We start from the raw sequence: 25764 nt of genomic DNA, 5'->3' as shown, positions 1-25764 counted from the left end.
GTAGCTAATTAATATTCAAATCCAGCCAGGTAGCTGTGATACACCTTCTTCACTGTCACTGTGGACACAGAAACAGGCACCAAGCAGGGCTGACTTCTGGATCAGCAAGATTTTGCAGTGAGGAAGAGGAGGAAAGAGTACCTCATACCCTGACGAGAACTATTAAGAATACACATGAAGAGCACCCTTTCAGTTTACCTGCAGCTTGTTTTATAACCTTTACCCTCAGTCTGGGTGTATGAGCCCAGAGCTCTTTAAGGTGTATGAGCCCAGAGCTCTTTAACTATCTGAGCATTGTGTGTAGCACAGGGTTTATGATAGAACTGACTCTGACATCATCATGTGAGTCACGCTGGGGCATAACCGTGAAGCCGTGCAGGCTGATAGCACAATGAAATTTTTGAGAGTATTTCTATTCATTCTTGACTCTGAAGCTTTTGGGAGAGACAAGTCTTAGAAATGGTGGAAAAGATATGATTTGAAAATGCTTTTTTGAATTTGAACACAGTCTTTGCTTTTTTTGTGATTTTTTGTGTTGGTAACAAGAGCTAACGCTGTTTGTATTATATTGCCACCTATATGAAAGATTGTGCAACACTTTCCATTATAAGACTGTTTCAGTTGCTTATGTTGCCAACATTCATCTGTTTGGGCTGAAATTTTCCATGCTGGGTGTCTCCTTCAGGCTGAATTTCTTGGGAAAGTTTCAATAAAAATACTTGAACCATTCCAGGGAATGAGAAGAGGGGGGAAAACTCGATTTTGCTCATGTTTAGTAAAGTTGCTGCAAGTGCTTGATTCAGAAATCACTGCACCTACGTGTTTTGGAGCAGGGAGTTAAATAATTAGGAAGGTGAAAGAGGGAGGGAAGAAAAAAATAATAGGTGCAGAAGAGATTTCTTTGTAAAGAGCTTGCTCCTCCCTGACGTTATGAACCGTTGGCAAGAAAGCACACAAACCCCATGCTTTTCAAAACAGGGTCAATGAATAGCTGGGACGGAGCTGAATGATCCTCCTTGTTTCACTGCAGCTATGTGATGTATTGGTTTGAGGGAGAGAAGCTTGTGAGGTGTAAACAAAATGGTGTGCAAAGGGAAGGTGACTGAAAGCTGCACAGTGGTGGAACTGGAGGGGCAGGGTTATGTAGGTAATAGTTTTTAAATAGCAGAGGTAGCTTTGCTCAGCAAAGAGATGGATCTGAAGGTGGTGAGACAGACTGACAAGGAGATGGGATTTACCTAAGGGGTCTYACACAGCCTTTGTTAGTTACAGTTCATTTTCTGTTTCCCAGACATCTTGTGCATTTAGATGAGGCAGAGAAAATTGTATGCAATCATGTAATTTAGAGACCACTACTGAGCCCTAATTCCAGCACGTTTCATTTCCAAATTCTTGATGTTGCAACCACAATGTACTTCCAACATGAAAATTAAAGCCTTAGTTGGAAATTTTGTTCTATATCCATCATTCAAATGCTTATATTTTAAGCTTTGAAGAACACTGCTATAGTCAGACGTGTATAATACTGCATTTCAGTTAAAATACTGAAAAAATGTTTTCTTTTAATCCATTTAGACAAGTTTCCTTTTCAGAGCCACAGCACTGCCAGTGCTTCTGAAAACATGTATGGGACTACTTCGATCTGAAAAGGTTAATTCCATACATGAGGTATCGGAAACTGAACTTCTCAACRGCCTCTGCCTTCCTTTTCTCTCAGGTTCACAGTGTAGACAACAAATGACATTTTGGAATATACTTTACATKCTTAGCCCAAATGGGAATGAGTTAAGAGGACAAGGAAAAGTTTCAGTTATAACTTCAAATTTTCCTGATTTTTATGGACTTCAACCAGAGTGGTTATAACTCAATATTATTTTAACATTGTTATTTGTGGCTGAGTTTATTAAAGAGCAGCTTTCATGTTGCTGCTTTTATTAACTCACAGTTGAGGTTATCTTCCAAGTTTTTAAGGATTTATTATGTTACCATAACATTTTCTTAAGGAATAAGGCTTCCCATCCAGAAGCAAACATACATCATACTAAAAATTGCAAAAATAGTGAGTTAGACATTTCCTAGTTAAAGGAAAGCTAATGTATACTGAATGCCCATTTTATTAAGATACTTAAATTTTCTTGAATGAAATTTAGACTTCCATTTGAGGACCATTTTGTCAATATCAGCTGCATTCCTGTTTGAAGAAGAGAAATTTGACACTGAACTGTTCCTATGGAGATCTGCACTTAAAATATTAACTTCATAAAAATGCCATATCTGGGCCTGACATGATGTATTGTWGCCTCTGTATGAAGAAGATAAGCTGTTATGTCACATACCTGTTTATTAATGTCTGTGCTTTAATGTCATATATCGTGGCAAAGATCCACTTATTAATGTCTTTGTRGTATGGACAGACAGGATGCATCTTTATTGCTGTAATGGTACCTAAAATTTTATGCCGTAGTGTTTTGAGCCTAAAGTCACACAAATGCTTGGGTGTAACTTAACTTTCTGTTCTGTGTCATGTGCTAGTGCACAGTGTTTTGATTCACTGGCAGGTGTAGGGTTTRAACCCTTTAAAAGTTTGTACTTCAGCCTCAAGGACAGAGGACTGTGCTGACAAGGACTGTACAAATCACAGAAGGTGACTTACTTCAGCCTGTGTTCGGAATCCCTCAAGATATCCATAGGCAGTGGAGGGCAAAGACAAAGTATTAAAATGTTTCTTAAATATTAAATACATGGAGTATGAGTTGCAGAGATCCTATTGTGGGGCAGCCCCAGCTTCCAAGTGAGAGTTTGTACAGATGTCAGCATAAAGCAGCATCAGGTCTTCCAGGGTGACTCTTTGTATGTAATTGGATAAACGTGGTCTTTTTCACTTGTATTGTTCTTTTTTTGAAAGGAATCAGAGAAAGATTTAAAAAAAAAAAAGTTCTTTTGAACTTGATGAGATATCCCATGCAAAAAGTTGCACTGCTGCAATTAACAGCACTAGCAGTGCATACCCTGCATGGTCTGRTGGGATTCCCTGTCAGCACCCCTCAGGGACAAACCTTAAATTGCATTAGGCCTTCAGCAGCATGGGCAGAGCTCTACAGAGAGACCTCATTTTCAAGAGTTGGCAACTCCAGATTGAGGAATTGCCATTTAATTAGCCATCTTTTATGCCAGGCAACATTGTCTAAAACCTTTAGTAAAAGRATGTGATTATCCTTTGAAAATTCAAAATTATGTATCTACACAAAGYAATTCATTCTATCCTTTTGACCTTCAAATTAAATACATTTGCTGCTAACATATTTCTCTGTTACAGCCATTCAGCTACTTTTTCATGGAATGATTGAGTATGGTTATTGTAAAGGACCGAGTACAATTATTATGTTATTGTTTGTAATGCAGAGCTCTGGTTGGAGTTTAAAAAACTGGTGTATTTGCGCATGATGCAGGTATGTAATGTTTTATTGAAATCAGAAGGAATGGCCCAGATCTTGAACACATAAAGATAGAGAAGTTTGTATTCTTTAAATATGTGTGTTTTGCAGAGGAACTTGTCATGGCTGATTTTGAAACTCCATTGGATCACTGAGGGCAAAAAATACTTTACCTAAAGCTTGCTGGTGGATGGACAGTGTTTCAAACCTCTCATCCTCATGATTATCCTTGTTCTAGGTTTATGACTGATGCAGCTCGACGTGAGCAGGAGTCTTTGAAGAAAAAGATTCAGCCGAAACTCTCTTTGACTTTGTCAAGCACAGTGTCCCGTGGGAATGTATCTACTCCACCTCGCCACAGCAGTGGAAGCCTTACTCCTCCAGTCACCCCTCCAATCACTCCCTCCTCTTCATTTCGCAGTAGTACTCCTACAGGTAAGCACCTACTCCTTGATTTGTCCCAAACAAAGGGAACAGTTTTCCTGTGTGGCAKTTGGAGTACAGGAGACATACTGAGGCATTGAGAGGAAGTGCCCTGAAAAATAAAACAGAAAAGCTTTGGGCTATTTTGCATTTGGTTTGCAGTCCCTAAAATGTGTTTTGGCTTTTGTTTCCATTTGTTCTTTGCTAAAGTAGAGAAGGACACTAACTTTAAAAGTTGCAGCTGAGATTATTACRTGAAGAAACTAAACAGAAATGCCAAATGTGCTAAAGACCTCTTATGTATCAGTAGAAAAGCTCTGCATGTGGTACARTATGAGTTAAAGATAAAAAAGTTTTTAAAAGTGGTCTCAGTATCTTGTCCCCCACCCCCTTTTTTTTTTGTTTTTTTGGTGGAGAGGAGTGAAGGGAGGAATGTTCTGCTGCTGTCATCATGTAGAAATCACTTTCATTAGTTAACTATGTATATAAAAATAAGCATGTGAAAAAAGTGATACACATTTTCTTCAAAAGCTAATATTCTAGTGGTTTTCCAAGATACATAAGTCCTGGGAATTTTTTTKCACTGATTGGAGTAACTGAAAATTGCTTGCTCTGCTGAACCAGATCTCTTGGACTAAGTCAGTSTGATTTATTTTAGGTAGAGATCTTGTCAGAGAATTCTGAAACACTTCAGACTAAACACCAKTATTTTCTTCTAAAAAGCTAAATGCATATTATAGGGCTATTCTGTTCTATAATAAATAGGCTCAATATATTCTGCTTAGTAGAAAATCACACGAGCATCACTGCCTTGAAAAACTGTTAYGCCACATGGTTTTTATATAGGCCATTTCATGTCTTAGTATTAATGTGTTTTTTATATAGGCTATATCATGTCTTAGTATTAATGATTAAATGGAAAAGTTGTAGCAGTCCTTGTGATGTTCTGTCTGCAAGTTGTAAAATGCAGTGGTTGTTCAGTATGTCCCTGCTTGTGAAAAAGGGAAGCACATTGAGAAAAGCTGAATGATGAAGTMGTAATGTAAGTCAGAAATTTTTAGATTTTCTTAATTATCTCCTGTCTGAAACAAACTGATTCATTTCCTTGACATCCTACAGGTGGCAAGGAGTTTCTTCTTTCTTTTGTTTGCTTTTTGTACAGCTCCTCCTGAGAAGGCTAATTCATGATGTGGTAGTTTAGCTTTGTACATCAGGAGTATTGGCTAGTGATGTACTCTTTGAAATGTGTTTCCATCAAATACTGAAGAAAAAAGGCCAGCATCTGTCTACTAAAATACTTTCACTTTTATTATTTATGTATTTTCCAAACTTTCAAAGTTACTCAGAATGTTGTTTTACCTGCACTTAAGAGAATCAGCTTGTTATGGCTGCGTTTTCTGCAAGTCCTGCCTGCCAGGTTATAAATAATACCATCTTCCACTTTCTGCACCCTCTGTTCCAAGTTCCCTTTTGGACCCCTGTTCCAAAGCTAGGATTTGTAACATCCTAGTAGCAAAAAACATATCTTCTTCCTTTAAAAGGTTTTTTTTTTTACTACTAACTACATTGCATTTCAGCAGCCTCAGCACAGAACTTCCATTTTTCTCTTTTTAAAAGTTTATCTGGACCTGAAGTGAGCATTGAGATTTTTCTGATACCTATAGGGCTTTTCCTCATGTTTACTTGGTGTGGGGTTTTTCTAACTTAGATAGATGAGGTGCTCAAAGAAATGCCATGGCTGAGTTTCCCTTTCTGTGGGTGCAGTGTCTGGAGAGGCAATCCAGTAGGGTCCCCTAGACTAATTTTAGATGTGCAGTTCACATATCCTTTATTGGCCAATGAGAATCTTTTTCCCTCAAGTGGAAGTATATATGGCATTTGTCTAGCGAGGCGATGTAACCAAGGGTAGTGAGGCAAGATCTGTTTCAGGGAAACAATTCAGAGTATGTAAATTGTCCTACATTTCAGCCTCACAGTGCTTGCACAGCTTTCAGGCCTTCCAGGCATAACCTCCACTGCATCCAGTGAGAATGAAGAGCATTGCTGTATTCTTCCCATGCAGTTCTGTTTGATTTGTACTTCAAGAAGAGTCTTGTTAATTCATCTTTGAATGCAGGTAAACATGTATGTTGTGGTAACTTGAGAAAACAAAGAGGCTATTAAGCCTTTAGTTGCCTTATGTCCTGTACTTGTTATAATCCAAATATACTATAGTATAATATAATCCTATCTTCATCCTCCTTCAGACCTATAGTTTATCAAAAATAAAATGGGATTGCTTTGACCCAGCTCATTCATGGAATTTTCAGAATGGCTGTTTCCCTTTTATGATCTCCTGTCTCAGTTGTTGGATACTTTGTGAGGGCTCAGCAGTGTGGCTGGCATTACTGTCACTGCACAAGGTGGTGACWCTTCAGATACCAGAGAGGAATCATGCCCTGCAGGCTGGTGAGGTGGCATACAAATACACGTTGCTCAGCAGAGTGTGTTTGTCACTGTGTGTGACAGCCRTCTGTCACATCAGCTTTTTGCYATTCTTGTTCAAGGCAGAAAGCAGRAACCACACCGATCTTTTGAGTCCYATTTTCCATGTACTGCCCTCCCTTTTGGCATGCCACTCCTCTTGGCTTTCCCAGGTGTGTTAGCCTTGCCCTGGGTGAAGCCAGGAGTTGTCTGGACCCCACTCACATTTGTACACGTCCCCACAGCTATGTCTCGCCACTTCCTGATGCTTTTAAGCTACTGCTCTAAGTTTTCAGCAAACTGCAATTTCATATAATGAGCTCTCATGTATGTGTTGACCAGACCCAAACCCACTTAGCTTGTGAAACTTGATAAGAAGCAGTTCAAGGTGTTTTGGCTGCAGAGAATGTTTGTTAAGTTTTACAGTAAAAGTCTGTGCCAAAAGTCTATGGGGCCACGTTCTCAGACAGAGCTGAGCAGCTTCCAAACTGACACACATCAATGCTGCAAATGTTGCATCTTCTTGATAAGTGAGATTATTCATGGAGAAGCAGAAATATTCACCAAAGAAGTGTGCTCTTTGAGGCTCTTCTCAGGTAATGAGGTAGACATGTATTTGTCTTCAGATTCTGTATGTGTTAGTCCCCTGAAATGGACCGTTTATGGTTTTGGTGGGAAGTAGAAATGCAGTAGTTAATTTTCTATACCTCCCCTCTCTTCCCTCGGGGTAGCTGGCATATGCTCTCTGCTTACATTTGGYTTTTTGTTCCCTCTCCTATAACAAGTTTTCTCTTAAGACCTACATCCTCTAATGATTGCAGAAAGTTCACTTYAAAAATTTGTTCCAGTTTTTATTTTCACAACAGTGTCTCCCGGGAGACTTTGTTTAGTAGGGCTTAAATGGTCTTGTTAGAGTTCACAGGCAGGATTTAGCAAAAGAAATGGCTTCCATCAGGAATAAAGGCTCCTTAGGGTGATAGGGAAGTAGAGCAAAGTAGCACCAGCACACAGCTTATTTTGGAAAGATGTTAACAGTCCGCAAACATTGAAGTATCTCTTAATTTAAGAAGCACTCAATTAAGTCACAAAAAGTTATGTTGCCTTTATTTTTAAATGTCAATTTTAAACCCACAAAAGTAATGAAGTCTAGTTGTGGATAAAAATGGGGTTGGCATTGCATCTTTAACATACGTTGTTAATTTTTAAAATGTTTTCATACATCTGTGTGGCTCACAGATGAAATTTCCACCCCTAACTTCCTGGCTTTTGAGTGTAAGTCAGAACATTGACATTCCTTTGAAAACKATGATATCTCTTCATACTGAGAAGTTTTAAAAGAGATCCCATGATAGTAACTTATTGGGAATTCATTATTAAAATAACCTGTTCCAAATTTTAGTTAGAAAAGTAATTCATAGTGACAAATCTTAGACTAAAAAAAATATAAAAACAAAGCCACTTCTCCATTGAAGGAATGCCAAAAATCATCTTAAAACCACTGCTTTRTGTTTGTTTATTATTTTCTTCCATATTTATGATTTTTTTTTTAAAAAAACTATTCCAGGCCTGGAATAGTTTAAGTAAATTTCAGCCTGGAGTGAATTCTTGGCCTTCCTATAAATCCTGAAGCAAGAGTTTAATACCAGCAACTGGCTTTTTAATAGTTCAATCCTAAGTCTTGTGCCCCCCATCGTCCCCTGCACCAAAAAAAAAGAAAAAAAAAAAAGCTGGAGTACTTGAAAACCTCATCATTAGCATTACATTTTGCTCTGAAGAAGCTGGCTCTCAAACATCCTTTCCTGTTTATTTTTTATTTTAATAGATCGCAAGTTATAACATTTATGCTGTTTTAATAGGTTTATAGACCTATTTATTGCCTGATCATTTGGGGCAGTGGATGGCAGCCAGTCCTGGCACCAAGTGCTGAGGATGCTGTGGTTGGCTGAACAGCTGTGGCCATTTCTCAGCCCTTCCACTTGGGAAGGAGATGAAAGAGTGCAGTTTTCATGGGTGGTCACAGCTGACCCCATGAGAGAATTGGCAAGTCCCATTTTGATTTACAGCTGTCATTTGAGTAGGTGACTAACTATTGGTTTGTCTTATTAATCAGGATAAATGCCTTTCTGGGGAGTCATATTTATTCAGTCATTTTTGATTGATTGCATCTGAAAGTTTCTACCTTTCATAAAAATGGCAAAMTTCCTTGAAATTTCCACCAGTCCAATCTCGGTATTTATGAAAGTGACCCCATTTTCTACCCACAGAAAATAATGYGCTTTTTGATTTTTCTTTTTTTTCTTTCTGGTAAAACTTGAAAGTAATAAATCATTTTAATCTGCAGTAAAAAGAATACTTTGTAGGATTTGCCTCAACTTTTAAGAAATCGAAGATCTAAATAGTGATATTTTAATCAAATATGCCTAAAAATTCAGGAAAGTAATGTTAAAAGACTTGAAAAACAAGACTGAGAGTATCAGATTAGTACTGTTGATGCAGAAATTACTACATTTACCATCTGAAAATACTGTCTGAATGATGCTTATGTAGATTTATAGTAACTTTGTAGATATATAGTAGATATATAGAACATATCCTAAAACTGAAATCAAGATCTCTTTGTAGTTTTGTCAGTAATCCTAAAGCTSCACTTTTTCAGTCAGTTCAAATACACTATGTGAAATGGGCCAATTTTTGTCTAATAAATCATACTATTAGTGAAACATGACTTAATAAAATATGTCATTCTGTAACAGAAAGTGAAATTCAATTAATTTTCAATCAAAAGAAAAAAAAAGTCTTCCCCTAGTGTCTTATTTTCAGATCCTGCTGTAATTAAAAGTACTTTTTATACCTAGAGTGATTGCATTCTTAAAAATTTGCAATAATTTTAAATATATTTGTGTTTGATTCAGGTTTAGGTAATTAGATCAAAGAGAATCATGTCCCATTTACGCCATTAGGGAATGTCTTCTAAGACTGAATATTCTCTGAAAGATACATAGAGACTTTTACTCAATAAAATTAATAGATGCTAACAACTGAGATTATTAATATCKTCTCTGATTCAGATGGAGTTTATTCAGGATTCAAATGCTACTACTGTCAAAACAGTGACCAAAAAAATTACAGCTTCCTTCTTTGTCAACAAGTGTTCGTTATCTCTAGGACATGAGATATTCCTACAATTCTGCAGTATGGCATYTGCCTTCATGGATGACTCTTGAAGGAATCTCAAAGGCCTCCTCTTGAATCTGTTCCCTTTTCTTTTCCAAGAATGCAAAAGCTGCAAGAAAACCACCCATTGTTTGCTGGGAATAGCAACCAAAACCACAATAGTAACCAGCCTTTGGAACTGGGCATTGAAATAGAGTAACAGGCATCCTGGAAACTAATATGGTTTACATTCTAAATGTGTGTTTGATTTTTTTTTTTACTTTAAGTTGTTTAAAAAATGTGTTGTTGTAATGTAAAAGCTCATTCCCCTTCATAGGTATCAAAGCAGCTAACATTTCAGTACAGTTTCCATATGTCAGGCTTTCAACAATGAAGTAATCATATGGCAGAGGCAGCTGCTGCACAGAGTGCTGTAACAGCACATTAAACAGAATCCAGCAAGAAAAAGAGATCTGCTCAGCTCAACAACTTTGTGAGTTTAGAGAGGACAGCAGAAATGTGAAGTAACAGGGGTGTTCCCCCCCCCCAAATTAACTGAAGACTTACAGGAGGAGGAGTCAGGTGCTCAAAACTTTTTGTGTTGGTGGATCTGYTGCTAATACATAGCCAAACTAAGCTGAATTTGTTTCAGAACTGCTGTTTGTATCAGAATCTGCTTGGCTGCTGTCAGCAGGTGGCATTTCTGAACTCCACATTAGGTTGAATCAGAGTAGATGATGAACCATTAAATCTGCTGTTCAATTTATAATCTGCAACAGCTTTCTCTTCTGGCGATGCAGCTTTACTTAATAATGCTGCAGCTACAGATACCGCTGTTTTGTGATGGGCTTATTTTTTTTTTTTTTAAGGRAAGTGCACTGCAGAATATTCCTTGGTTAAGATCTTAAGGGAGCTTGAAGTAAGACTTGGGAGGACAAGCCAGGGGAAACAAGTACATGTTGACTGATTAAACAAATACACGATGATTTTGAAAATCATGCCACAAATTCAGGTCACATGCAATTAAGCACATGATTAATGTTAAGCACCTAATACCAAGGAAGTAAATGCTGCCTGACTTTGAGCACATAACAAGTGCTTTGTCAGACTGGAATGAAGTATTCAGCACTTGCAGAGTTGCAAGTTCATGAATTTATGGTGTCACAAAAATCCAGCTTTAGCCATTTGCTTAAAAAATTCTTCACCTRTGTTGGCGTACTGTAAATGCTTAAATTTAATTATTTCACTTTATATTAAAGTAGTGTAGTATCATGGAAATGTAATTTAAAAAATAATGAAAACTAGAAATATGAAATGAAGTCCCAGGGTCCTTATATTAAATTGTTGCTGAGAAGTGGGCTGAGAGTGTTACATTTGTGTGTGTTTGACTTACGGGGTCTTCAGCACAGTAAAGCATGAATCAACCAAGCTCTATTGCAGCTTGAAAAAACACTCTTTCAGATGTCTGAGGAACCATCTCATTACTTGTTCAGAACTTTCTACTTGTTTAATTGCCTGCTTAGAGACTGAAGAACTTCTATGCTATGTTTTTATTAAAAATTAGATATATGGACTTACTCTTGGATAAACACCATGGGCAAATAGGTAAGCTATACTTTGCAAAATGAAGAACAAATTCAGTTCTCCAGCACAGTGAATGTTTGAATACATTGATGTTTCAGGCCTGCAAGGTATGATAAAAACTACATTAAAATATCTTGTGGAAATTTCTTTGTGGTCTGTACCAAAACTTCTTTCTGAGGGGCTTCACTGGTGCCAGGTTTTCACATTTCTGTGTAGATGATGGAAGAGAATTTCTTCACTGGAGCCAAAATGGTTCCATCTAATTGTAGGTTTGGGGTCCTATATTAATTCTGCMCACTAATATGTACATATGATTGCCCAGCATTTAGCAGTCTGAGGCACCTATTCTAACMGAGCCTTATGGGTGTTCTTGTAAAAAAAAAAATTTAAAAAATAATGAATGCCATTGTGCAACATCRTTGATCAGCATATGACTTAACTGTAGTATATGTGTGTGTTTAGACATTCTGTAAGATTTTAACATRAGCTTTTGGCTGAGGTCATGATTAAGCATGAATAACAAGAGAAATTGGTGGTAGTTTCTACTTTCTGCCTTAAGGAATAAGGCTTTAATAGAAGGTTTCTAATAACARTGAGAAATAGTAAGTAAAAGTGCAATTATTTCCTATAGGGGTTTTCTTAGAACAGGTGGGATTTGGTCCCACAGCTAAAAGATATTTTTTCCTGAGCTAGATGTCACTTCAATTTTAGGGAGACAGGCTTTAAACTTGTACATATTCAGCTCTTTCTTTAGTAATCCAGAGTGATTTGTAAWGGCTGCAGGGAGTACAGGGCTGCAAGTCCATGAATATGATTCCTTCACAGTCCTGTAGCTTTGGGGTACAGATMCTGGAGCATTTCTCCAGGGCTGTGCAAGACAAGCTGACACGACCCATAAGCATCTCACTTTTTCAGAGGTTTGGTGTTCCCACTCATCTAAGCCTATAAACTTGTGAAGATGCAGCAAAAATATGGAGCTTCTCCTGGAACTAATCTTTTCTRTGGTTTTCATAAAGGCACATGCTATGATAACCTCCCCTGCTTAGTCCTTTCTTTAACTCCATCRTAAACTAACTTATAACCTAAGTATAAAAAGGCCTATACTACATTCAGAAAATTATMTCATTTGACAGCCGTGCTTCTAACAATTTAAATTGCTTTTAAAGTTAAAAGGGCATTTTTAAGTGTAATAAAGCAAGATTTATATAAAGATAGATGATGGGGGAAAATGGGGCTGAGCAGTGAGAGGAAATACATGTTGACTTTTTTTGATCACAATTCCTCTCAGCTTTCCACTGCATTTTCTRTTTTTCYTYATTTTCTTCCTTTATGGRTGCATTTYCATTATAATYCTGTTAAATTTCTTAYTTGCCRTTTAACTTGGCAGTAAAAATGTGTTGAGCCCAGTTTGCTATTAAAGTATGTTCTGGGAAGATTAATTCAGTTGTTAGATTTTGTTCTCTCTAGTAGAATTCTGTATCTTGCCTGAGGAAAAGGCACACAAAAATTTAACATTACCTTTTATTTCATCTCATTCACTACAGGTAGCTTTGCATGTAATCTGATTGTTGTGCTTCRTCTTCCCAGCCCCTTCAGAGCATTCTTGTTTGATACAGACATAAATTGCACCGGCAATTGTAAAGCTACTGTGCTGTAGAATTGTATTTTAATTGCACATACCTGTAATTAATTGTATGGGAATTTTCACAGTACTCTCCCCAAGGAACAATTTAATTGAAAAGTAACCGAGTTGTCTAGACTATAGCAACTCATAAAATCATCACTAGTTTTGGGGTTTGAGCTACAAAGCAGCAATAGAAACATGGCTTGTAGATTTAAAGTACTTCCAAGCACAGGAACTGTTTTATAATCCCCATCGTAGTAGTCTAGCCTGGCAAACCATTTTTAACAGGGTCAAGAACAAAAAATGTACAATAAGCTTAAAAGTAAAGATTATCTCTGTGTTAATTTGTGATAGGGTAGGGATTTTTGTGTACAAGTACACCCGGTACACGTAGACCTTTCTTCCTCCAAATGTGTAAAAACGTATTTTGTAGAAAACACATTATGTCTGCCTTTCACAGCTTGTGGCATAACTGGTTTAACATAGGAATAGTGTGACACTCAAAAAGTTACTTCAGTGGTTCTTGGTAACAATGATGGCATTCATGTTTGYGTGTTTATACTGCAAGGGCCAATTGGTGGGAGGATTTTTTTTTTTTTTTAATTTATTTACCATTTAGCCTTGTAAGTAATCTGCTAATTATCTTGAAAATTCCTAACTGAATACACAAATGTTTTTCTCAAAGTTATAAGCAGTAGTGGCCAMATGGAGCTTTTAGGTGTTCAATTAAATTGTGTGTGTGTGTGTATATATATATATATGCACATATATACTTAAACATCCACTTATACACATATATGTATGTTATAATGTGACATTAAATGGGATTTATCTGTACCACTGTCGTACCTCAAGGACAGAAAAGATTGCTCTATGTCCGCCAGTGCTGTATGTCTGCACCCTGACAGCAGTGTTACAGCTTAGCAGAAAAAAACCCAGACTCATTTAGTGAGCACTTCAGTGTGCTGAGGATGATGGAACATAAGCAAATGTTTGAGTTTTTGCCTTGTATTATAGCCAAGGCAAAGCAGAAGAAATAAAAGGTGTGGACTAACACACCACTTCACAGTTGATGACTTAYAACCCAAGAGGTTTATTTCACAGGGAAAATGGTGTATTATGAGTTGATGTTAGCCAGTAAAAGATCCTCAAAATTATGTAAAATTTTAGGAAAAACGGGGTTCTTTATAGCTATTGTCTATTTCTAAGTGAGCTAAAGACCATGAAACATTTTGCTGACCCCTAAAACCACAAGATTCTCTTGTCTTTTTAGTGCTTGTGGCCCGGGATACAGTACCCTAATTCTTGAGCAGTGGAAGACACTACCCTAATTCTTGGTGAGGATGAGGATTGGTGCTTTGTCCTTGCCCGCATAGGCTTATTCTTGTAAGTTTTTTTTCATATATAGACAGTGCCATTCACAGCAATTTCTGAGCACTTCTGCCTCCAGTGTCAAAGATACGAGAAACCAAGGAGCAATGGAAAATAGCAATTTGAAAAGTACTTTGATTTCAGCCCAGCAATATGTCACCTGAAACAGCTCACACCTGCTAACGTGCATTCTGTAGACCTGATTGAAACAGTGATAGCCTCAAAGAAAGGTTCGTGACAGCGTAACAGGCACAATGCACATTTTATTTTATCAGAATCTTTGTCTGAGAGAGGAGACATAACATCCCACTGAATGTGTTCTTAYGTTTAGGTGCATTTCTTTCTGAGAAACACAAAGTAGGATTAATAAAAAATGTAGCAGATCTTTCCTATAGATTTTTTATATTAAAAAAAAAAAATGTCTTGCTTCTTGCTCAGTAGTTGATGGCCATTTTAGCGCTTACTGGTAATTCTGAGTATCAGGCTAGCTCTCARATCATGCTGATGGTGTTTCTTAAATCCAGATGGTCAGAGCTTTAAAAGCAGGCAGAGAGAAGTGGTCAGTGGATGTTGGTGCAGATTAAATCCCCCGCCTTTCAGAGAACTAAAGCAGAGAATCTGCTATTGTTGCTTGTCAGGGGTTTGTGACCCTCTTGGGCCTCCCAAAAATGGAATTCCCACAACCCAAAGCTGCTGAAAAGGCATGGAGTTGTCTTGCACCTCTCCACACCCTGATCCTCCATGGACAGCCTGCACTGAGCTGGGGCTACTGTGCAGATGCAGCCCATTCACACAGCAGGGTCTAAGGGCCAGCCCAGGAGCATCCTGGAAATAAATCCCTTCCTGGCTGGATCCTGCAGCATTCCTGGTGCAGAGCAGGTGACAGCAATGCCTGGGTGGGAGCCTGCTGGGAGCTCGGTGCCTCCGTGCTGGATTTGCAGGATGGGGAAGGCAAAGCACCGGGGCGGGTGGGGACTGCGTGCATTTGCAGTTTTATGACCGGTGTTGGAAGTGGCTGGATAGCTTTGGTACAGCTGTAAAGCRTGTATAAAACGTGTCTCAAATGTATTTTCATAGCTTCATAAACTGTACGTAGGTACTTTTTTATTGTAATCCTTTATCTTCAACATGGAACTGTTTCCTGGTACCGTTTCTATGTTTTCTTYTTTYYTTYTTTTTTTTCAATAGAAAGGGATAAAGAAGAGAAAAGAAAAACTGGTCTTTTGTTACATGCATCAGGAGAGTCCTTAAGTACAGTAATAGTTCTCTGAACTTGTATTTTTGCATTTCTAACCTCAGAATGCAGGCCTAGCAACTAAAAAGCCAAAATAACATTAATTATGACTGTTCTTCGCTGTGGTTTTTGGAGTATAAGTCTGGAACAGATGTTTGAGGGGAGAGAAGGGGGGGAGGCAGGATGGATTGTTTCTTTTTCTCAGCCCCAACTGGTTTTAATTCTTTCTTGAGCATTTTGAGAATATCTTTAAACATTTGCCAGAGTTCAATTAACATCCTGTGACTAAAGGTGGAAAATGTCCTACTTTGTTTTTCTTCAAACATATACCTGCTCTTGCTTCTCATGCCAAAGCCAGAAAAAGAAAGGATTCCATCTGGCATAGGTTTTATTACKGTTACATTAATTTGCAGGTTAAGCCTCAAGTTGGGAGGGGTCTGCTGCATTGATTTATTTATTTACTTTTCTTATTTTCATGATTTTTAAAAAGTGCCATGTAAAACACTGCCATTTAATTGCAGGAAGGTTATGCTCTTTTTTGGTGAGTGTTTAACAGCTTACTCTTGTTTACATGAAGTTGTAGAAATCTAGTTTTAAAATAYGTTGAAAGTAGAGATTGTGTTCTTGGGTTTATCATGTTTTTCCTGTACTACGTATAAACACAAGATTGTACATTATTGAAAGCCCTTTTTTGTGGAAAACAGGATTGGGGGGAAAAGTTTATGTAAGAATGCAGAATAACTTCCCGAGACTATTGGCACAGTGTGACCATAAAACCTCAACAGCACATTGTGCAGTGACATTATAACAATTTGCTTTAGCACCTCTGCAGCGTTCTCAGAAAGTCCTGCTCCACAAAACACATGCTGTGGTATCAGTTGACTGTTTTTTTCCAGAATCAGTTCTTCACATGCATGTTTTTGTGATTAGTTGCTGTTCCACAAGTAATTGAAAGTGGGGGACTTTTTTTTTTTTAATTTATCTTATTACATGTATGTTTTATTTGCATTTATGTGTTCAGTAAGTTCTAACATGTCTGCTTATATAGGTGTGCAGGCTCCTTTTAGTGGATTTATAAACTTTGGATTGGGATTTACAGCGGTTTAGTTTTAAAGACTGTTCTTTGCTATACCAGTATCAAGATAGAGATATATCAAGAAAGAGCAACAGAGTTGCTCCTAAGGCCAGACAGAATSCAGCTGCTCCACCAACCCCAGTATTGGCTCTGGAGGACTATTTTTAACTGAATTAATTTTTTTTTCTAGCCTGAAATGGAGAGCATATCTCAGGTGTAAGTAGTTCTCCATTTTGCTGACAGTGAGTAAGAATGTATAGCACTCATGTCATACTAATAGCACTTTAAATAAAAAAAAAAACTTTTTGTTTATTTTGTCCCTTTATCACTTTAGCTTTACCTCCAACATTTAACATGATTTCCCATATGGGTTAGCTCAGCCAAAACCATTCTGTACCAAAATACAATGTATTCAGGTTTGTGGAATACCTACAGGAGTATTTGCATGCTTTCCAAAGTGGATTCAAACATTGTAATGGGATACATTTTCAGTCACTTAAAATTCAACATGAGCTTACACTGAGAGCAYTGACATGAAAACTACAGTTGGTGTGAAATGTTGGAATTGACTCATCTACCATTTAATTTAAAACACCATGGTGCTTCATGGACTGGGTGTGTAAATCTGTGTGGGTTCATCCTGTTTGAAGTAGCATCCTCCAAAATAGCTGTGGGAAGGATCTTTTCAGATTGTCTCTGTGACTGTGCAAGTTACAGTTGCCATTTGACTGTAAAAGAGGGGAGAGGATGTCCAGAAACACCTATCCATACCTTCCTTCCTTAAATGATCCCTCCTTTGCTAGAGCAGATCCTGTGGTCTGGAAGCTACTCTTCAAATGATGCAAACAAACATGAAAAAGCAGAGTAACTTACTCTCTCTAGTGCTTTTTTGTGTAACTTATTCTCTCTAGTGCTTTTAAGTGCCTTGTGCCTAAAAACAATGATAAAAACCATACTGTTCTTTGTATTTGATTCTGTGCTCACATCATTACATGTACATTTTTKAAATTCTCTCGGTGCTTGTTCATTAGCTGAGCCCTGCTTCAGCCAGAGACAAWAGAAAATTAGTTCTTCTGGGCAGTAACACATCCTAAACAGCTCGTTATTTAGTGGTTGATACTTGATCTGAGCTCAGAGAGAACTGGAAAAGAGAAAAGGAAGGGTGGTTTCTGCAGAAGACATTGTTCTGGCCAAATCCTGCTCTGACTGGTGTCATGGGAATGAGGAGGATGCTGCAGCAGTGGCAGCTGAAGGCAGGCTGAGGGATTGCCCACAGTGCCAACGGGACAGCCCTTCACCCCCCGCCCAAGGCAGGAATAAGCCATAATTGCTGTTTTGATGGCTCTCTTACGATCATGAAGAGGGATGGAGGCTTCTGCCAGCCCTGGCAAGTGCCATGTGACAAAACAAAGCCATCTCAACCAGGTCCGGCCAGTGACAGTGCTGGCCAAAGTGCTGTTGGCTTTGAGAGCAGAATCACCTCTCCTCAGCCAGAAATGAGGATGAGGAATATTTACTGGGAGGAAAGAGAAAGCTCAGCTGTGTGTTCCTGTACCCGTGTGCTGGAGAAAGGCTCCAGGCTTCCCTGAGGTGAACCGAGTGCTTGCTGTGTTTAGRTGCTTAATCCAAATACTGGGATTGCAATCGCTGTCTAAAGTGCCAGACTCTGTAGTGCTGCACAGTGCTCTCTTAAACTCCTCTGGGTTTKCTTCAGTTGTGTCACATCTGTGACTACATCTCTTTGGGAACGTGAATGACAAAGTATTTTTGAAAAAGCGAGAATTAATCTGAATGGACTTCTCACAAAGGCTGAAAATGGCACTCTGTCATTTGAGTCCCCTCTCCCCCCACCCACCAAAACAAGCAGGCAAGCCAAGACCCTGTCTTTTTCGGGATGATCGTGCCTGACATTTGTGGTTGGAGTTTGCAGTKCCAGTGCACTGTGCCACCTGTACCAGCTCTCAACTGAGAGATTCCTGCTGCAGCTTCTGAATACAGACTTGCAGAGCAGCTGTTATTTGGCTGTTTTGTATTTCATTGCCCCTAGCACTTATTTCCTGTTCTTCATATAAAGGAAGAATATTTCATTTTGAATGACTTGATATGTCTTTAGATCAGCAATGAGTATCAGCTGTAGGAGCATTCCCTCTGYTTGGAGGTACGGAGGAGGCTGCGTGCATCCATGGGCACAGCRGGAAAAAGTCTGACAAATCCATAAATGTACTTTAGTGTTAACCCAAAATTCCCATAATATTAGTAATTCACTTTTTTTTTTTTGTCAAGGATATGGTCACAGTATATGGAAATGCAAAGTTCTTAACATAAGAAGTGCTCTCATAAAACTGTTTCTATGAAATACAAACTGCAAGTCCCGCACGGGACAAAGTGTGAAGCTGAATTTTTATGAGAAATCCTTGGAATTACCATGAACTTTCAGTGACACTAGCAATGTTGATTCCCACTTCAGTAAGCTATTTGCTCATAGTTATTCATTGTATACTTAAATGTATGCTTTCTGCTCACAAAAATAATTGGCAAGGATGTTTTGGGTTTGTTTTTCTTCATGGGAGGAGAAAGGAAGAACTCATAATGTTCTTGATCAGAGGTCAAGATAGATCCTACTCATTAAAATGGCACACACAGCTTGGGCTGGTTTTAATCAGCTTTGTCTTTTTTATATTTAAAGGCACAGTATAGAAGTCTTTAGATTTGGAAAGCGATATAACTACAAATGCTGTGCACCTGCTAGAACCAAGATTCATTTAAAGTTTAGGGGGAAATCCTCTGTAAATCTCRTGATGGAATGAATTCAGTCATGCAAAAGGCAGAATTTATCTTGGCTGCAGTGGTGTGAATTCAGAATAAGCCCCAGAAACATAAAAGATAAAGCCCCAGATTTTCAGCAGTGTAGCTGGGATGTTGTCTATTCAAGAATGTCGAATGAATTAGCCCTCTGCAAAACWTTTCTAAGCTCTTTAAATTACTGGCTTCATCTGCTGGGAAAAGTAGTAGATGGGCATTGAAGAGGTGAGATCTTTGCTGTAGGATTATGTGACATTCTCACTGATTTTGATAGCAAAACTGACTGGCAGCAGAAATAGACAGAATCTTTATGGTCAGTGTTATTTTTTGTCAAACTACAAAGGTTTTGTGATGGGTTGTTTAAATACAGTGTGAAAATTGCAAGAGAAATAACTTGGTGGAACTCTTKGTGACCCAGAATGCTTTCTGGCTTCTCATAACAGGTAATTTTATGTGATACCTGGCTCCAGTATGCCCTACTGTGCGAGTTGTGCCTCGTGGAGTCTACCACCCCTTTGAGGAGTAGGAAAATTGCACGGGGGGAAAAAAAAGCTAAACTAGCGTTCTTTCCTTGCCTTTGTTTTGTTTCATTTTTTGATCTGCTGGGGGCAGCACAGATTAAGTGACTCTTTTGGCAAGGCCACAGGAGTGAGGAGTGGAAAAATGGCTCTGTGGGCCAGGATGAGGGAATATTGCATGCGAGGGAGGGTGCAGTATTAAGAAGATGTTACTGAGTTATTCGGATAATAAAGCAGTGGGTTTAGCTTAGGCCAAGGTAGAACTGTRTACGTCTCTGAATGAAAGCCAGATGATGAAACTGGATATTAAGTTAAAGAGCGATGAGCTAGCAAGAAGCCTCAGAAAAAGGATCGCCAGAGGAGAGAGGCAGAGAGTAGGCTTTTTGCTGTGGCAGAACTAGGGTTTAGTTATGGTAATAATACTGTGTATTTGTACAGTGCCTTGCTGAAAGGATGTGCTTTTCTATCAGCTAGCTATAGATGCCTTGTCTTAGAGAGCTGTGTCTTGTCAAATTTTGGGGGTTTTTTTTGCTGTTCAGACTTCTGAAGCCTAATTCTGATGATTTTCATTTGATTATTTATGGGGGGAACATTCCATCTGCTTTCCAAGGAACAAGGGCAAAGCCATTGGCACAAGTTYTACAGGGACAGCTCAGCCCAGTCCCCAAATCTACCCCGGCAGAGTGTCCTGTTGTCCCAGTAGAGATCAGTGAGGGATCTCCGCAGATTTACTGCAAACCCTTGCCCAGGTCACGCAGTTGTTACACCCTGGAACAGGACGCAGGTTAGATGCAAAGGGGCTTGATTTTTTTTTTTTCCCTTTTAAAAAAAGTAAATATTTACAGATATAATTGTGAAACACCTACCAAGTATTAAAAAAAATAAAAAAAAAAAAAAAGTAAGCAGTAAGTAAGTCTATCTTGATCAAAGTGCGCTGCTGCTCCCCGGGAGGGGCTCGGGTTGCAGTTTGTACACCTGAGATGGAGCTCAGCRCCTCCTGCTCCGGCTGGGAACGGCTCTGCAAAGCCACCGAGCTCAGCCCTGCACCACTTAATTAAAATCCCTCATCCAGGGGCTGTTTATAATGGCAGCACCAACCTGTGCGTTGTGCTTTTTTGTTTTCCCTCTTGTTTTATTTCCCCCGCTCTGATGTGTTGCATGCGGTCACTGAGGCACCACATGGGTTGCAGCTCCTAGACACTGACAACGGAGGAAATTAAATTCTGGGGCAGAATCAGTTAAAAGCATGACTAAATCTGTGTTGTTTTTCTATAACAACTGAAACAACATAATTATGTTAAGGTTGAATTTTTATTGCTAATGAATTTTTTTCCAAGGCAGTAAATTTTTTTGCATTTTCCTTATACCAAGATCATTTCAAATACATTTTGGGGTTTTTTGGGGGTTTTTTTTGGGTTTTGTTTTTTTTTTTTTTTAAGAGAGTAGAAGTAGTTTAGTTCAGTGGGACACTGTTAAATAAAAGCAAGTGATAGACTGCAGTTCCAGCTTCACATGGAGCAATATGGCATCATTGGTATTATTGCTTTGTGTAAGAAGAAAGACATATAAATATGGTCATTCATATGAAAAAGCTCATTGKATTTGTAGAATCTGTAGTGGCGTCTGAATTTGAAAATCTAAGACAATGGAGCRTTTGCTTATATTGGTTAAAGAACTGTTTTGACTGTTCTAGACCAAATCTTGCATTTTTGTTCAGGTAAGAAAATGAAAAGAAAACCATAAGGATGGTCTGAKCTCATGGATGCTTACACACACAGAGTTTGGTCTCTTCTGTCTCTTTCCTTCACTGAGTCTGCCTTCGAGTGAAGTACAGGCAAATGTTCTTACAGAATTGGATCTTACTGTGCAAAGTTACTAGAAAAATTGAAAGAGCACCCCTTAATTCCTTTAGGAAAACCTAAGAAAATGCATAATGGTACTGATTGCAGCTTCTCCCCACSTTTCTGTGTATCTCTTATATATCATATTGCATGTTAACTTTTAAAGAGTCCAAACTGTTGTTTTATGAAAGCACACTCCTTATCATTAAAAGGAGTGGTGTCCCTAAGAGATGTACAGTCTCAAATGAAGTTTCCTTTGGGAGGACAAATCCTATTTGGGCAGAAATCACCCCCTCTTAAGGGGGCTCACAAGGGGGTGGGGGTCATTATAAAGGCAGAAATTGTTGGTGTCAGTGTTTAGAATTGCGTATTTTGTCATCCTAGGAGTRCATATGTGTATTTACAATAGGGTTTTCTGTTGCATTTGCTTAAAAAATAAAACCCCACTGAGCTAAAAGGTTTGAAAGGAACAGCTTGAGGAATTTTTTCCATCAAGATACAATCAAGGGCAGGAAATCGTAGAAGCAGAGTTGTGGTTTTGCCTCCATTTTTTTATTAGTTAATTAAACTATAACAACTCTTAACTTCATTTTAGGTTAACTGTTCCTAGAGTTCAGAAATATTTTAAGAGGTCAATAATGCTTTCTTTGGGTCTCACTCCTTCGGAGTGGGATGAGGAGTCGCAGGCAGCAGGGCAGAGTTTTCCAGATGTGCTGCAGGGCCTGTGGGTGCACTGGTGGCTGTCGCTGGTGGGAAACCATGGCTCTTTCCTCWTCTGTGCATTTTCCTGGAGGGATGGGAGCCACGGGGAAGAAACGTGCACAGCCTGACATCTGTCCTGGCCACAGCTCGGGAGCCCTGGGTGCTGCCAAGTGTTGTTATTCAGGGAATGCTGGGGGAGTCCAAAGAGACGACACGTGTGTATTTTCAGCAGAAACACCCCTGAGAASCCGCTGTACTTTGCAGGGTGGGTTTCCCTTGGGAATTCGGGTCGTTCATGAAGCATCTGTCTGCATTTTCTCCTCAGTGGGTCGAGCTGCTCAGARAAAGGGCACATGAGGGAAGAGCCACGCAAGTGTCACATAACTGTCTTTAACAACGGGAGCTATTCCAGCACTCGGAGCCAAATTGTCTTTCAGCAGAAAGGRTAAAGTTTAGCAGAGCTGGGAAAGRGAAARAAGAAAGGGGAGGGGAAACACAGCACCACCTCCTGCTGACACCACMGAAGTTTCCCTCAGCTTTCCCTCTCTCTCCCTCTGTGCACATATTTTCTTTTTAATCAGCTGCGGCTCTTCCCTCCCCTGCTTTTTTTTTATTTTTTTATTTTTTTCCCCAACCGTATTTTTACAGTTGGAATTTTGCTTTTCTAATTTCTCTCGTTTCACATTTAACTTCTTCAGAGGATTTCATTAATAGTTACTGCAATTAAAAATAATAAATAAACTCAGCACCAGCTGCTCAGATGGCTGTCGTAGCATATCTGGAACATAATGCGGTCTGTTCAGGGCAGCCACACAATGCAATTTATACCCACACCTGAGGGAATGAATTTCACAACTATAATTGCTACAATATAATTCTTATTAATGTTGTGCTATAATTCCTATTAATTCCACAGGGCTAGTAAATGCATTAGGACTTGTCAACATATTATTTTACACTGTTTATGATCTGTAGAATTACACTCTTCAGCATTGTATTGCATAAAGAAATGCCTTAAAATTAGCTTTAATTGGAGGAGGGGAGGGAGCACATTTTCTGTTCGGGCACTGGGAAAGACGGAAGGATCCTGGTGTTTGAAAAGCAATGAAACTGCATTTTAAAATCAGTCCTTTGAAMTTTCTGTGCCACGCAGTTAACAGTTTATGAAGATATATTAATAATGCCTGTCCTGGTTATTAGAAAAAGAACCACCGGTGTCTTTATGAAGGAATAAATAACTACAAGAAGGATAGGGTTGTAAAATTTAAAATAACTGTCTTCCAGAAAAGAGAAAAGTGGGGAAATTACAAGTCATTGTAGCTGATGTAATAAATTCAGAGTGTGTTATCTTGCTGTGCTCTTAYTTATTCTCATTTTATCTGACTACCCTGCTTTTCTAGGTAGTGAATATGATGAGGAGGAAGTAGATTATGAAGAATCAGACAGTGATGAGTCCTGGACTACAGAAAGTGCTATCAGCTCTGAAGCTATCCTTAGTTCAATGTGCATGAACGGAGGGGATGAGAAACCTTTTGCCTGTCCTGTTCCTGGATGTAAAAAAAGATATAAGGTAAGTAGTAGTGCAGACCTACCTCATTTCCCACTGGTGTAAGTGATGGGGAAAGCCTCTAAAATCAGTTTGCACTTCTCTCATTTAGTAGACTTTTCACAATTATTTTTGTGATATTTCAGCAGAATATTTTATTCACTGGTTTCCTCTCAAGCACAGCCAAGTTTATCAGTTTTACAAGGGATGTCTGTCTGTCAGGAGAGATTACATATAGCGACTCTTTTGCTTTACACGTTTTAACGAGCTTTCTATTATTTAGACAAATTGACTGCAGAATGTAGGAGGCACTACAAGCAAAATAATCTCTTGGGTGCCTTTCAGAGACATGAAATAAAAAGCTTCTGTCCATTTGYGCCAGAAAGAATTCCTTCTGCTTAACTGCTAGAGATGCTGCCTCCTCTTGAGTGAGACAGTGCCCAGGGTGCATTTTCTGGTAAAGATGATGTGTGGAATGTAGTGTTTAACATCTTGCAAGTTAGAATCCACCTCAGGAAAGCAGAGTCTTGGAGGAATTCCRGCATCATTCTATCCTGGGTCCCAGTTCCCGTGACCCATCTGCACAGCCATCAGTGACCCCACGTGCAGGGCTTGGATCCCTCCCTGTGACACGCTGGGAAACAATTCCCTGACCCCCCCACCCCATGCTGTGCTTTAATTGCTCTCCATCATGAGAAATTTATGTCTTTTWATGTGAGTGAAGCATCTCCAAACTGGAATCTTGAGCCAGCTGATGTAGAACATGCCAGGTTGTTACAGGGTGTTGCTTTGCGTGCATTGGTGCAGAAACAGGTGAAAGTGTGTTGAATAGCTTGGACTTCAAAATGGTATTCTCTACCCACTCACTTTTGGGAACAGAAGTAGCATGTCGGCACATTTCTGAGTCATTTTCTAAAGGTTTTGAGTGAGCTACTGGAAAACCCAGCCACTCATCCTACACCCTGGAAAAACCATGGTGGCTGTGTTAGTTTTTCACTAGTTGTATTGTATGGCTTGTCCTTTAAATGGCTGATAAGTAGGGACTTAAAAGAGAACTGAAATATGAAATAGAAACATAGGAAGGCCAATAGCATTTGAGATAAAATGGTTGTGACAAGAATGAAGAGGCTGAGCATGAAACCGTGCAGTGGATGAAAAGCTGTTTCACTGATGCTGCAGCTGCTCTGTGTTCCCACAGCAGCAAATCACAGCACTGGGATTCCTGTGCAGATCTGGCAACAGTTTCTATAAAACATGGACATGAAAGCAGGGTGCTTGTTCCTTAGTGTCACACAAGTCTTTTTGCTGAGATTATCCTGAGCTATGTAGCATTTATTCTCCAGTTGCAGGAAAAACTGAACACCATCTTCAGGGCCAGGGCAAGAGAAAGATGATTTTGGACTATCTGCAAGTATTATTTTGCAGATCAACTCGCATTATTGAAGATCAATACTTTCCTTGTGTGCGGTAGAAGCTGTGCCAGACAGAGGGTATGGTATAAAAASCTAAATCCCTAGCTCAGGAAGCAAACAAGCCATGGTGATTGTTAGAAGTCGTGTGCCCAGAGGGCATCTATGCATTGCAGAAAACATTCACTTAATGGCAAAGGCTGGAAGGAGAACCCTGTAATTTGCTATATCCTGTCTGGTCTCTGACTGCCAGCCCTCTGTCTTTTTATTGCCCAAATGAGCAAGCTGTTTGTGCCTGCTTCTGCTATCTCACTGCCTTCMTCTCAAATGCACAGGACTGTCTATAAGGGATATCTTGTACACCATTAATGGCAGAGCAGCCAGGCGGGAGAACAAATTAATGGCCCTTAGAGGGGCTGATGGGGAGCGGCAGCAAATAAAAAGTACCGTATTCTCCTAAGAAACTCACCTCTGTTTAGTCCTGATAGAAAAACACATTTCCTTAAACCTTACCTCACCTCATTTCTCTTTTCTGTGGGCTCTGTTTCCTCTCTTTTTTCTATTCAGCCTATTTTTTTTCTTTTT

At 39.1% G+C, this 25764-nt stretch overlaps 1 protein-coding gene across 1 annotated transcript in view; it reads left to right on the top strand.

Annotated features, from left to right (window-relative positions):
• JAZF1 (JAZF zinc finger 1) overlaps positions 1 to 25764 on the top strand; it is an 83765-nt gene that overhangs the window by 51408 nt on the left and 6593 nt on the right. The window contains exons 3-4 of the mRNA XM_057365442.1: positions 3673 to 3869; positions 23625 to 23794. Coding sequence (XP_057221425.1) covers positions 3673 to 3869; positions 23625 to 23794 — 367 coding nt within the window. The remainder of the gene's footprint in view (positions 1 to 3672; positions 3870 to 23624; positions 23795 to 25764) is intronic.

The sequence above is a fragment of the Malurus melanocephalus genome, unplaced genomic scaffold (genome assembly GCF_030028575.1).
Source record: "Malurus melanocephalus ecotype Western Australia unplaced genomic scaffold, MMel_1.1 scaffold_53, whole genome shotgun sequence".
Classification (NCBI taxonomy): Eukaryota; Metazoa; Chordata; class Aves; order Passeriformes; family Maluridae; genus Malurus; species Malurus melanocephalus.
This window is presented reverse-complemented; position numbering and strand designations above follow the sequence as displayed.